This window comes from Coffea arabica, chromosome 5c, assembly GCF_036785885.1.
Source record: "Coffea arabica cultivar ET-39 chromosome 5c, Coffea Arabica ET-39 HiFi, whole genome shotgun sequence".
Taxonomy (NCBI): Eukaryota; Viridiplantae; Streptophyta; class Magnoliopsida; order Gentianales; family Rubiaceae; genus Coffea; species Coffea arabica.
This window is the reverse complement of record NC_092319.1, coordinates 24715079-24727208: the sequence shown is the minus strand read 5'-3', so window position 1 is coordinate 24727208 and position 12130 is coordinate 24715079. Positions and strand designations below refer to the sequence as shown.

Below are 12130 nucleotides of genomic sequence, written 5' to 3'. Positions count from 1 at the left end.
TCTGCCGCTTCGGGATTCCGCGTGTCTTAATATCCGACAATGGGCGCCAGTTCGCCGAAAACCCCTTCAAGAGCTGGTGCGCAGAGCTCGGAATCAACCAGCACTTCACATCGGTCGGCCACCCCCAGGCCAACGGCTAGGTAGAAAATGTTAACCGAACCATTCTCCAAGGACTAAAGATTAGGTTGGAACTAGCCCAGTCTAACTGGCTAAACGAACTCCCTAGTGTCCTCTGGGCTTACCGCATTATGCCTAGGACAGCTACCCATGAGACCCCGTTCTCTCTGACTTACGGGGTAGAGGCGGTGGTACCCGCGGAGATCGGCCTCCCCTCGCCTCGGACACAGAACTTCGTTGCGTCATCCAACGAGGAAGAGCTGAGGTGCAACTTGGACATGTTGGAAGTCAAGCGTGAGGAGGCGGCGATAGGATGGCTAAGTACAAAAGCCAACTAGCTCGCTATCACAACGCAAAAGTAAGGAACTTGCAGTATCGACCGGGAGACCTCGTCTTAAGGAGAAACTCCATCAGCCGAGCTCACAGCTCCAACAAGCTCGACCCAAATTGGGAAGGACCATACAAGGTCCTCGAAACGAGCCTAGCTGGTTACTGCAAGCTCGCGAAAATGGATGGATCAGAGGTACCCCGCACTTGGCACTTCTCCAATCTGCGACTGTTTGTAGCGTAGGTTAGACTAGGGTGTTTGGCTGTCTGTTTTTTTGAATCTAAATTTCAATTTTATCATTCAATAAATGTTCGACTTTCAAGTTTTAAATTCATTGTGATCGTTTGCCTTTTAAGTTCGAATCCTACACTAGCACACTCAGCGCTCCCTCACTAAATGTCCTAATGGGGGGCTAGGGGGATAAATGATAATGGATGTGTGATGCCTTTAAAAGTGTGGGGGTAGTGTGGGAGTGCTCGACCCCAAGAGGTCGGCACAACTGAAAACTTTGAAGGAGTCGGAAAGTTTAACGCTCAGCCCAGGAGGTCAACCCCAAGAGGTCGACACGGGTTAAAGCTCCAAAGTGGAGGCTCGACCCCAAGAGATTGGCCCGGCTCCAAGCATTAAAATCTGAGGGTTCTGCATTCGACCTAGGAGGTCGGCATGAATACCTCTAAGGCTCGACTCAGGAGGTCGGCATGAACAGTTCTAAAGTATGGCGCTCGACCCGGGAGGTCGGCACGACGAGGAACAATGTGATGCAAGTTCAACGCTCGGCCCAGGAGGTTGGCGTGAATGCCTTCGAAGTGTAGGGCTCGACCCCAGGAGGTCGGCACGGCTCTAAGACCTTAGGACTTGGAAGTCCGATGATGCTCGACCCCAAGAGGTCGGCGCGGCGTGAACTATTTTGGGTTGGTTAGAATTCGGGAGTTCGACGCTCGACCCAGGAGGTCGGCATGAACACCTTCAAAATCGGACGTTCGACCCAGGAGGTCGGTAGAAATATCCTTAAAGTTTGGCGCTCAGCCTCAAGAGGCTAGCGCGTCCCCTTGATAGGTCTATTTGGTGCTCGACCTGGGTGTTCGGCACCAGGTTTTAATAATCTGATTGCCTTTGGCAATTTAGCTGTTGGATTAAAAAGGGGATATATACGGTGCTTGACCCAGGAGGTCGGCGCATGGCTTTAGTTGCTAAAGTTGGGCGCAGGCGAGAACTGCAAGGAAATTTCCTTCGAATTTTATATATGCATTCAAAGCCTATCTATTACAAAGTTTCTAAGTCGGTAGTCTTCTTCGAGTTTCATATATGCATTCGAAGCCTATCTATTACAAAGCCTACCGGGCTATAAGAGAAAGACAGTTCGGTCCCTGTTCTTCTTGCTGGCAGCCTGCTTCGAGCAGGGGCTGAAGGTACACCTTAAACATGTTGAGAGGAGTATGGTGAAGGCTATTCAAGGTAGCCGTATAGGCCCTAGGGCAGGGGACCTATCTATCTCGGATGGACCTTCAAGAGCATTTTCAACTAGAGCATGGTCACATCCTTATAAGAAGATGGAAAGGGTTTCTGGAGTGGTTGCTGCCCTAGGCTACCGGCCCCTTCCCGGGAGCTCTGCCGGGAGCCTCGTCCTCCTACAGGGGAACCTCCGCCAGATCGGCTCCCACATCACTCCTGCCTGCTAGCTCCTTCAGGGCATGCCCCTTGCAATACCCATCAAAGAGCCAGTCTACCATCTCCTCGGCGTTAGGGTTGTACTCCTTGAAAGTGGCCAAGTCGAAGCCAGGCAGGCCGAGCTCCTTGACCTTATCCAGGGCTCGCATGAAGCCAATCTGGAGGATGGGCTCGTTGAGGAGGGCGACGTCCTCGGCAAACTGTTCGGAGGAGATGAACTCCCGAACAGCCTTCTTCCGCTCCCGGCTGACGATGCCGGAGAGCTCGATGGCGTGGTCTTCCTTTAGCTTGGCCACGCCGGCCTTCTCTTGGTCGAGCTCTGACCTAGCGGAGACGAGCTGGACCTGGGCCGTTTCCGGCCGTTTCCAGCCCTTTCTCGGCCTTGCCCAGCTTGGCATTAAGGGAGTCCGACTCCTTAAGGGCCTGGGTAAGCCTCTGCTCTGTTTCCCGATTCTTCTTTCGCAATTTCTCCAAATCGGGAGACAGCTCGGAGAAATGAATCGCCAGGGCAGCGCCAGCGGCGTTGGCCTGAGGAGGAAGGAAAACAGGTCAGTTCGTTACGCTACCTACCCCAAACACAGAGGCGCAACTGGCCCGAGGGCTGGAAAACTTACTTGAGCCTGGGCGGTGTAATACGCGTCCTGGAGCTCGGAGGGGCTGGCCAGCTCCATCCACCTCCTGTCGTGCGGGAGGACCGAGCCCGCAATCAGCTCGCTAGCCACCTCGGGAAACTGGGTTCGGTCATTGATGGAAAGCCCCCAGGACGGACAGAAGTGGCGGGGGTCGTGCATAGTAGGGGACTGGCTCGGCTTCAGGGGGGCTATGTGGCAAAGTACCACAAGCTCGGGGGAGGCGACTCCCGAGCATGCTCCTTCGCGGAGCCAATGCCCAGGTGGTCTGGCCCTCCCGATGTCAGCGGGAGGGGAGGGGGCTGTGCTGGAACCAGTACGAGCTTCTTCCCGGGCTGGGAGGGCTCGTCCCCTCGACCCCTCTTCTGCTCGGTCGCCTTCTTCTTGTTGTTGGTGGCCTTTTTGGAGGGGGTGGAGGTGTCCTGCGCTTCCTTCTGGGAGGCTTGGCCGCCTCCCGAGGTTGGAGCCGCCCCAGGGGCTTCCTTGGCCGCCTCTGGCTGAGGGGTGGGGGTGACCTCTTCAGTGGACGCGCCCAGCAGTTTGGAAAGCCTCCTCACTGCGAAAAACATCGTTGGGTCAGCCAAAACAGGTCGGTAGGAAAACATATTACATGTATGATAATGCAACGAGCTACAGGGACAGAGTCGGCGTTACAGGCGTCGAGGTCGATAGGGGAGGCCATAACCTCGCCAGGGGTCCCGGACAACGTCCCCATTAGCCCAGTCGCAGAAATCTGCTTGCTGGAGAACGTTGCCGCGTGAAGCTTTACCCTAGAGCTCACCAGCTCGATGAGGATCTCGGAGTCCAGGTCCTCCGGGTAGGGATCGGTTTTGACCTCCCCGATCTTCCACACGGTGGCGTCAAAGCCGATGGATTTGACAAAGAAGAAGTCCCCTTTCCAGTTCTTGATGGAAGAGGGGAACTTGTAGAACAGGTCCTGGGTGCCCTTATCCCCCCGACCTTGGTTTCCGGTCCGGCGAGAGAAGTAATACCACCCAAGAAGGGAGAACTTGAGGATGTAAGCGGCTCGGAAGAGGGAGAGAGAGTAAGGGATGGAGCAAATTCGACAGTAAATCCGGAATCCTATGATGATCCTGATTGATTTGGGATGAACCTGGGTGGTCTTGAGCCCCCAATAGCTCAAGATCTCAGCCAGGGCTGCAGGGATCGGTAGTCGGAGCCCCCCCGAGTAGCTGCTCCTTGTAGATGGCTACGAAACCAAAGGGAGGTCGGTTGGCTCGATCGCTGGGCCCGGCAGCCCTTGACTCGAAGGCTAGAGGGATGGAAAAGGACCTGACCAGCTCGGCCACCTCCTCGGGTGAGATGGTGACCTCTTCGTGATCGGGGCGGCCGAAGTCGAGCTCGGCATCATCCTCCTACTCAGGGGCAGGAGCCCCCTCGGGGGAATCCCTATCCTCCCCAGCTCCTCCCTGGGCTCCGCCAGGGGAGTCATGGGGGGACTTGGGGGAAGGGGTGGAGTCGGCCTGTTGCTCGATATAGGCATCGAGCTCGACCGCCTCCTTTAGGTCCCAGGCTGAAGGAGAGTGGGCAGAGGGAGAGCTCATGATAGCAATGGGCTCAAGTAAGTCAGGAATTGACACATTGAGAGCATTTAAACAATTAAACAACCCATGAATCATAAAATTAGACTCCAATTGAAAGAGAAAAGAAAAATTGAAAGATCATTTTGATGGGTTTCTTCCATAAAAAGCACGTTGAAACTCAAGAGATTAGAGTGGATAAAAATCCAATTGGAAATAAGAGTTCTAAACCAAAACGGTGATTCAAAAGTAAAATCTATCAAAAGTAATCACTAAACCCCTCAAAAATGACATGGAAAAACAATTCATTAGAGTTAAACGAGAAGATTAGTCATGATCTTAATCGAACGAAAAATCCAACTATAAGCTCCCAAAACCACTAAAATTTTCTTATTTCATTCTAAAAAATTCACCAAAAGTCTATCCATGAATCAAACAAAAGCATGCCAAGGATAACTAGCATGTTAAAGGGACAAAATTGAAGAATTTTCCAATCTTATGGGCTTAAGTGAAACAAAAGGAGACTTGAGGGACCAAAATGTACTTTTCAGAAAATTATTTCATGCAACTCATGCAATCCACGAAACAAACTTCTGCAAATTTTCCAACAATGTTTCTTGCAATTCTTATGTTCATTTTAATGCCATTTTCATCCAGACTAAGTTAGTATTTTTATCCTAACATCAAATGCCTTGATTCCAAAACAGCAAAACACAACAATCAACGTCCAAAACAAGCCGAAGGAGAAAAAGAAAAGCGGATGAATGGAAGCATGCAATTTTCTGAAAAATTTTCTGGTATTGCTTCTATCCATTCTATCATGCAAATAAGTTCATCAAACAGCAAGTTTCTACTCATTTATCCTCAATTAAACACGCAACTTCACTGAAGGGTTGGAACAAAGAAATAGAGTTGACCATTAGGGGAAAAAAAACTAACAGCCATAGAAGGAACGAAAATGCAGCAAAACCTTTTGTAATTCGGCACTTTGCAAGAATCAGTCTCCATGCACAACCAAAACTAAATACAACTATGCAAACCTCTTACTTTACATCATGAAAACTTTCAGATTTAGACACCAAAAGCCGGACAACAAGCATGCAAAATCTAAATGATTCAAGCAACTTCAAGCAAAGTTTACAAATTTTCTGCAACATTGATATCTTATGTAACGCGATCCTCCTTTCAAAAGGCAACAATTAGCATTTCAAGCAAAACAAAAAACAGACTGGAATCAAAATATCAAACACCAGACTTGCCATTCATTTTCAATACAAAGACTCAAAATAAACATGCAAATCTGGAAGTAAAAAAACTCAACTTCCAACTATATTATCCAAGACATACATAGCCAACAAAATTTGCAGCCAGCGGCAACCTCTTCGAACCCAAAACAAATAAGATCTTATGCGTCCTATCATCAAAAATCCAGCCATAAATCATGCATCTCCCAGAAATTTCAAACCCAGATTGTGCATAAAAATCACCAAAAGAAACAGCCATGAACATTAGAAACGAACACAGCTAAACGCAAATCCCTTCTCCTCCAAAATCAAACCAGATTCACGGATAGAAACTCACATGAAGAATGCAATCCAGTGCAAAGACTAAGACTTTCAGCATACAAACATAACTCAGCAACTAACAAACAAATCCAAAGTAAAAAAAATGTTACCTTTAAACCTTGACCGAATCTTGATGTACTTCAAAAGATGAAATCTTTGTTCCTTCGTCTCTCCCGCAGATGCGCTTCCTGATTCTTTGCCTTGCTTCAACGAATCCAAAACCTTCTTGCTGCCCAAAGTTTCCTGAACCAACACCTCTAAAACTCACTGCTTTTCTCTTAATCCACCGTAAATCTTCCTCACTCTTTTATCACTCTTTCTCAGTCGCTGTTTTTCTGCTTTCTTCAGCTGCCCACTCTCTGTCTTTTCCCTTCTAGCTTTCTCTCTTTGTTTTTCCAAGTTTCGGCTGTCACCCCTCTCTCGTATGTCCTCTACCCAGAATTTTCTCTAGCCGTCAACCTCCTTAAACCCCAGCCGTTAGTCTTTTCCCAAACTCTATCTTTGTCGCTGCTTTTTTCTTTTTAGATTTCGGCCGTCACTCTTCTGTTTCTTGTTTTCTTTCTATAGCCCTTAACTCTCTGTCGCTACCTCCTTTCTTTCCCTAACCGTAAGAAAAACTCTCCATCCTCTCTCTAGTTTTGCCGTCACTTTTTATCCTTCCACCTCCCTTTGCGGCTGCCTTCTCCTTTTCTATTTATATGGGACTCCTCAACCCTAAAACCCAGTCCTTTCTTCTATAATTTGCTGCCAAGGGGCTGCCCAGCCTTTCCTTGCAAGCTGCGACAAAACGCAGCTTGCATGCCGCAAATCCTCTTTTTTTTTTAACTTAATAATTTAATAAAAGTAAAACTAAATAATAATAAAAACAACAATTTTAATTACAAATACATCAGAATAAACAAACTAAAACAACAAGATTGCCATTTTCAATCTTTTTCTTTCATTTTTCATTTTTCATCATTTTTCACTTTTTTTTCTTTTTCTTTAAGAAAACATTGTATTAAAACAACTCAACATATTTCTTGAATATTTTTCTTTCTTTTTTTCTAGAAATTCTACGCTAAGAATAAAAACTAAACTAAAAAAAACTAAAAACTAAAAAGTGAATAAAAATAAAATAAAAAACAGAAAATAAAAAGTAAATGAAATTACACCAAAAATTTGGTGTCTACAGTTTGCCCCTCTTTGTCTGAGTTTTGGAAAAACTTGAGACAAAGAAGTAGACACCAAATACTTACCTGCATTATTCGGCTGCAAAGTGATTCCAATGAACAAGAATTCTAAAACGGGACTGACCCGAATATGAATTTAAAACGGGACTGACTCGAACAGGAAATTAAACGGGACTTACCCGAACAGAAATTTAAACGGGACTGACCCGAACAAAAATTTAAACGGGACTGACCCGAACAGAAATTTAAATGGGATAGACCCACGGGATAGACTCGGACAGAAATTTAAATGGGATGGACCCACGGGATAGACCCGGACAGAAATGTAAATGGGATAGACCCACGGGATAGACCCGGACAGAAATTGTAAATGGGATAGACCCAGACAGAAATGTAAAATGGGATAGACCCACGGGAAAGTAAATGAAGTGCTCACTGGTGGGACTGACCCATGTTCAGTGGCAAAATAAAAATGAAAATGCTCACTAGTGGGACTAACCCACGGCTAGTGGCGATGAAAACGAAATGCTTACCGGTGGGACAAAACCAGCTCCAGTAGTAATGAAAATGAAATGCTTACTGGCGGGACAAACCCACGCTCCAGTAGCGATGTAAATGAAATGTTGGTATGTTTGAAAAAGCCGTATAAGACTTGCTTGAAAATTATCCAAAGATTTTCCCCAGTGTAATGAATTGGTCAGTGCGATAGAACCCAGTTCTGCTAAGGTTGGCGGGATAAAATCCAGTTCCAACGTGATAAGCGGTCAGCGGGATAGAACCCAGTTCTGCCGAGGTTGGCGGGACAAAACCCAGTTCCAACGTGATAAGCGGAGAGCTTTCTGGCAGGACAAACCCACGCTCCAAACCCAGTAAATGAATTGTTTAGACAGTCGGACAGTGGGATCAAACCCGAGCCTGCCGTGATGAACTTGATTTGATTTTTGACTTTTTGATTTTTTTGATTTTTTGATTTTTAATTTTTTGAGGCTGATGAGGCCTCCCCGTTGGCGATATTAATGAAATGAACAAGAACCTACGACAGACCGATCAGCCTCTACGACAGATACTCACCAAGCCCGAGGTCTCGAGCAGGATGACCAAATGGGCCGTTGAGCTGGCCGAGCACGACATCGGCTATCGGTCCCGTACTGCCATTAAGGCTCAGGCCTTGGCAGACTTCCTCGTTGAGGGGGCTAGCTTGGCCATGACTGGGCAGGACTCTCCGCCCAGTGGGGCGCGGTCGGGAGAGCCTTGGATTCTATTCGTGGACGGGGCCTCCAGCAAGGAAGGGAGCGGAGCTGGCCTACTGCTCATCTCGCCTACCGGGGAGGAGCTGACCTACGCTCTCCGATTTGACTTCCCCGCATCCAACACTGAGGCCGGGCTTGCGGATAGCCCACCAGATGGGTATAACCGCGGTCAAAGTCAGGAGCGATCCCAGCTCGTCGTCCTCCAAGTTCGCGGGGAATACGAAGCCAAGGAGGATGTCATGAAGAAATACCTGGCCAAGGTACGGGAGGTAATAGCCCTGTTCGACATTTTTGAAATCGAGCGGGTGCCGATATCCCAGAACAAGCGCGCGGACGCCCTGTCAAAGCTGGCGTCCTCATCATTTGCCCACCTGAGCAAGGAAGTCTTGGTAGAGGTGGTCAAGCAAAAGAGCATTGATCAGGTCCAGGTTTTGGCCATAGACAGCTCGGCCACCTGGATGACCTCCCTGATGAACTTCCTCAACTCGGGTGTCCTGCCCGGAGACAAAACGAGGCTTACCGACTCCAGTTCAGAGCTGCTAAGTATGCCTACGCTGGAGGGACCCTCTACCGGAGGTCGTATCTGTCCCCCTGGCTAAAGTGCATGACTCCAGAGGAGGGCGACTACGTCCTTCGTGAAGTTCACGAGGGCTTATGTGCGGCCCATGTGGGGTCCCGAGTACTAGCCAAAAAGTGCCTTCTCCTGGGCTACTATTGGCCCTCAGTGTTCCAAGATGCTGCGGCCCTGGTTCAGAAGTGCCGAGCTTGCCAGGTGCACGCCCCACTGTGCCACCAGCCAGCCCGGAAAATGGTACCCATCCATAGCCCCTGGCCCTTCGCCCAGTGGGGGATAGATCTCCTGGATCCTTTCCCTCGAGCCCCGGGGAGATACGAGTATCTCGAGGTAGCCATCGACTACTTCACGAAATGGATGGAAGCGGAGCCTCTGGCCACTATCTCTGGGAGGCAATTCAGAATTTCTTCTGGAGAAACATAGTCTGCCGCTTCGGGATTCCGCGTGTCTTAATATCCGACAATGGGCGCCAGTTCGCCGAAAACCCCTTCAAGAGCTGGTGCGCAGAGCTCGGAATCAACCAGCACTTCACATCGGTCGGCCACCCCCAGGCCAACGGCTAGGTAGAAAATGTTAACCGAACCATTCTCCAAGGACTAAAGATTAGGTTGGAACTGGCCCAGTCTAACTGGCTAAACGAACTCCCTAGTGTCCTCTGGGCTTACCGCATTATGCCTAGGACAGCTACCCATGAGACCCCGTTCTCTCTGACTTACGGGGTAGAGGCGGTGGTACCCGCGGAGATCGGCCTCCCCTCGCCTCGGACACAGAACTTCGTTGCGTCATCCAACGAGGAAGAGCTGAGGTGCAACTTGGACATGTTGGAAGTCAAGCGTGAGGAGGCGGCGATAGGATGGCTAAGTACAAAAGCCAACTCGCTCGCTATCACAACGCAAAAGTAAGGAACTTGCAGTATCGACCGGGAGACCTCGTCTTAAGGAGAAACTCCATTAGCCGAGCTCACAGCTCCAACAAGCTCGACCCAAATTGGGAAGGACCATACAAGGTCCTCGAAACGAGCCTAGCTGGTTACTGCAAGCTCGCGAAAATGGATGGATCAGAGGTACCCCGCACTTGGCACTTCTCCAATCTGCGACTGTTTGTAGCGTAGGTTAGACTAGGGTGTTTGGCTGTCTGTTTTTTTGAATCTAAATTTCAATTTTATCATTCAATAAATGTTCGACTTTCAAGTTTTAAATTCATTGTGATCGTTTGCCTTTTAAGTTCGAATCCTACACTAGCACACTCAGCGCTCCCTCACTAAATGTCCTAATGGGGGGCTAGGGGGATAAATGATAATGGATGTGTGATGCCTTTAAAAGTGTGGGGGTAGTGTGGGAGTGCTCGACCCCAAGAGGTCGGCACAACTGAAAACTTTGAAGGAGTCGGAAAGTTTAACGCTCAGCCCAGGAGGTCAACCCCAAGAGGTCGACACGGGTTAAAGCTCCAAAGTGGAGGCTCGACCCCAAGAGATTGGCCCGGCTCCAAGCATTAAAATCTGAGGGTTCTGCATTCGACCTAGGAGGTCGGCATGAATACCTCTAAGGCTCGACTCAGGAGGTCGGCATGAACAGTTCTAAAGTATGGCGCTCGACCCGGGAGGTCGGCACGACGAGGAACAATGTGATGCAAGTTCAACGCTCGGCCCAGGAGGTTGGCGTGAATGCCTTCGAAGTGTAGGGCTCGACCCCAAGAGGTCGGCACGGCTCTAAGACCTTAGGACTTGGAAGTCCGATGATGCTCGACCCCAAGAGGTCGGCGCGGCGTGAACTATTTTGGGTTGGTTAGAATTCGGGAGTTCGACGCTCGACCCAGGAGGTCGGCATGAACACCTTCAAAATCGGACGTTCGACCCAGGAGGTCGGTAGAAATATCCTTAAAGTTTGGCGCTCAGCCTCAAGAGGCTAGCGCGTCCCCTTGATAGGTCTATTTGGTGCTCGACCTGGGTGTTCGGCACCAGGTTTTAATAATCTGATTGCCTTTGGCAATTTAGCTGTTGGATTAAAAAGGGGATATATACGGTGCTTGACCCAGGAGGTCGGCGCCTGGCTTTAGTTGCTAAAGTTGGGCGCAGGCGAGAACTGCAAGGAAATTTCCTTCGAATTTTATATATGCATTCAAAGCCTATCTATTACAAAGTTTCTAAGTCGGTAGTCTTCTTCGAGTTTCATATATGCATTCGAAGCCTATCTATTACAAAGCCTACCGGGCTATAAGAGAAAGACAGTTCGGTCCCTGTTCTTCTTGCTGGCAGCCTGCTTCGAGCAGGGGCTGAAGGTACACCTTAAACATGTTGAGAGGAGTATGGTGAAGGCTATTCAAGGTAGCCGTATAGGCCCTAGGGCAGGGGACCTATCTATCTCGGATGGACCTTCAAGAGCATTTTCAACTAGAGCATGGTCACATCCTTATAAGAAGATGGAAAGGGTTTCTGGAGTGGTTGCTGCCCTAGGCTACCGGCCCCTTGCCGGGAGCTCTGCCGGGAGCCTCGTCCTCCTACAGGGGAACCTCCGCCAGATCGGCTCCCACATCACTCCTGCCTGCTAGCTCCTTCAGGGCATGCCCCTTGCAATACCCATCAAAGAGCCAGTCTACCATCTCCTCGGCGTTAGGGTTGTACTCCTTGAAAGTGGCCAAGTCGAAGCCAGGCAGGCCGAGCTCCTTGACCTTATCCAGGGCTCGCATGAAGCCAATCTGGAGGATGGGCTCGTTGAGGAGGGCGACGTCCTCGGCAAACTGTTCGGAGGAGATGAACTCCCGAACAGCCTTCTTCCGCTCCCGGCTGACGATGCCGGAGAGCTCGATGGCGTGGTCTTCCTTTAGCTTGGCCACGCCGGCCTCCTCTTGGTCGAGCTCTGACCTAGCGGAGACGAGCTGGACCTGGGCCGTTTCCGGCCGTTTCCAGCCCTTTCTCGGCCTTGCCCAGCTTGGCATTAAGGGAGTCCGACTCCTTAAGGGCCTGGGTAAGCCTCTGCTCTGTTTCCCGATTCTTCTTTCGCAATTTCTCCAAATCGGGAGACAGCTCGGAGAAATGAATCGCCAGGGCAGCGCCAGCGGCGTTGGCCTGAGGAGGAAGGAAAACAGGTCAGTTCGTTACGCTACCTACCCCAAACACAGAGGCGCAACTGGCCCGAGGGCTGGAAAACTTACTTGAGCCTGGGCGGTGTAATACGCGTCCTGGAGCTCGGAGGGGCTGGCCAGCTCCATCCACCTCCTGTCGTGCGGGAGGACCGAGCCCGCAATCAGCTCGCTAGCCACCTCGGGAAACTGGGTTCGGTCATTGATG

General features: G+C 49.7%; 1 protein-coding gene across 1 annotated transcript; it reads left to right on the top strand.

Moving 5' to 3' along the window:
* The first annotated feature begins 8874 nt into the window (after window positions 1-8874).
* Window positions 8875-9267, top strand: LOC113738441 (uncharacterized). The gene has a single exon (XM_027265646.2). The coding sequence runs from the start codon at window positions 8875-8877 to the stop codon at window positions 9265-9267; it is 393 nt and encodes a 130-aa protein (XP_027121447.2).
* Window positions 9268-12130: the final 2863 nt, after the last annotated feature.

What these genes read in the sequence shown, in the direction of transcription:
- LOC113738441 (XM_027265646.2), top strand. Translation starts at nt 8,875, where the DNA reads ATGACTCCAGAGGAGGGCGACTACGTCCTTCGTGAAGTTCACGAGGGC.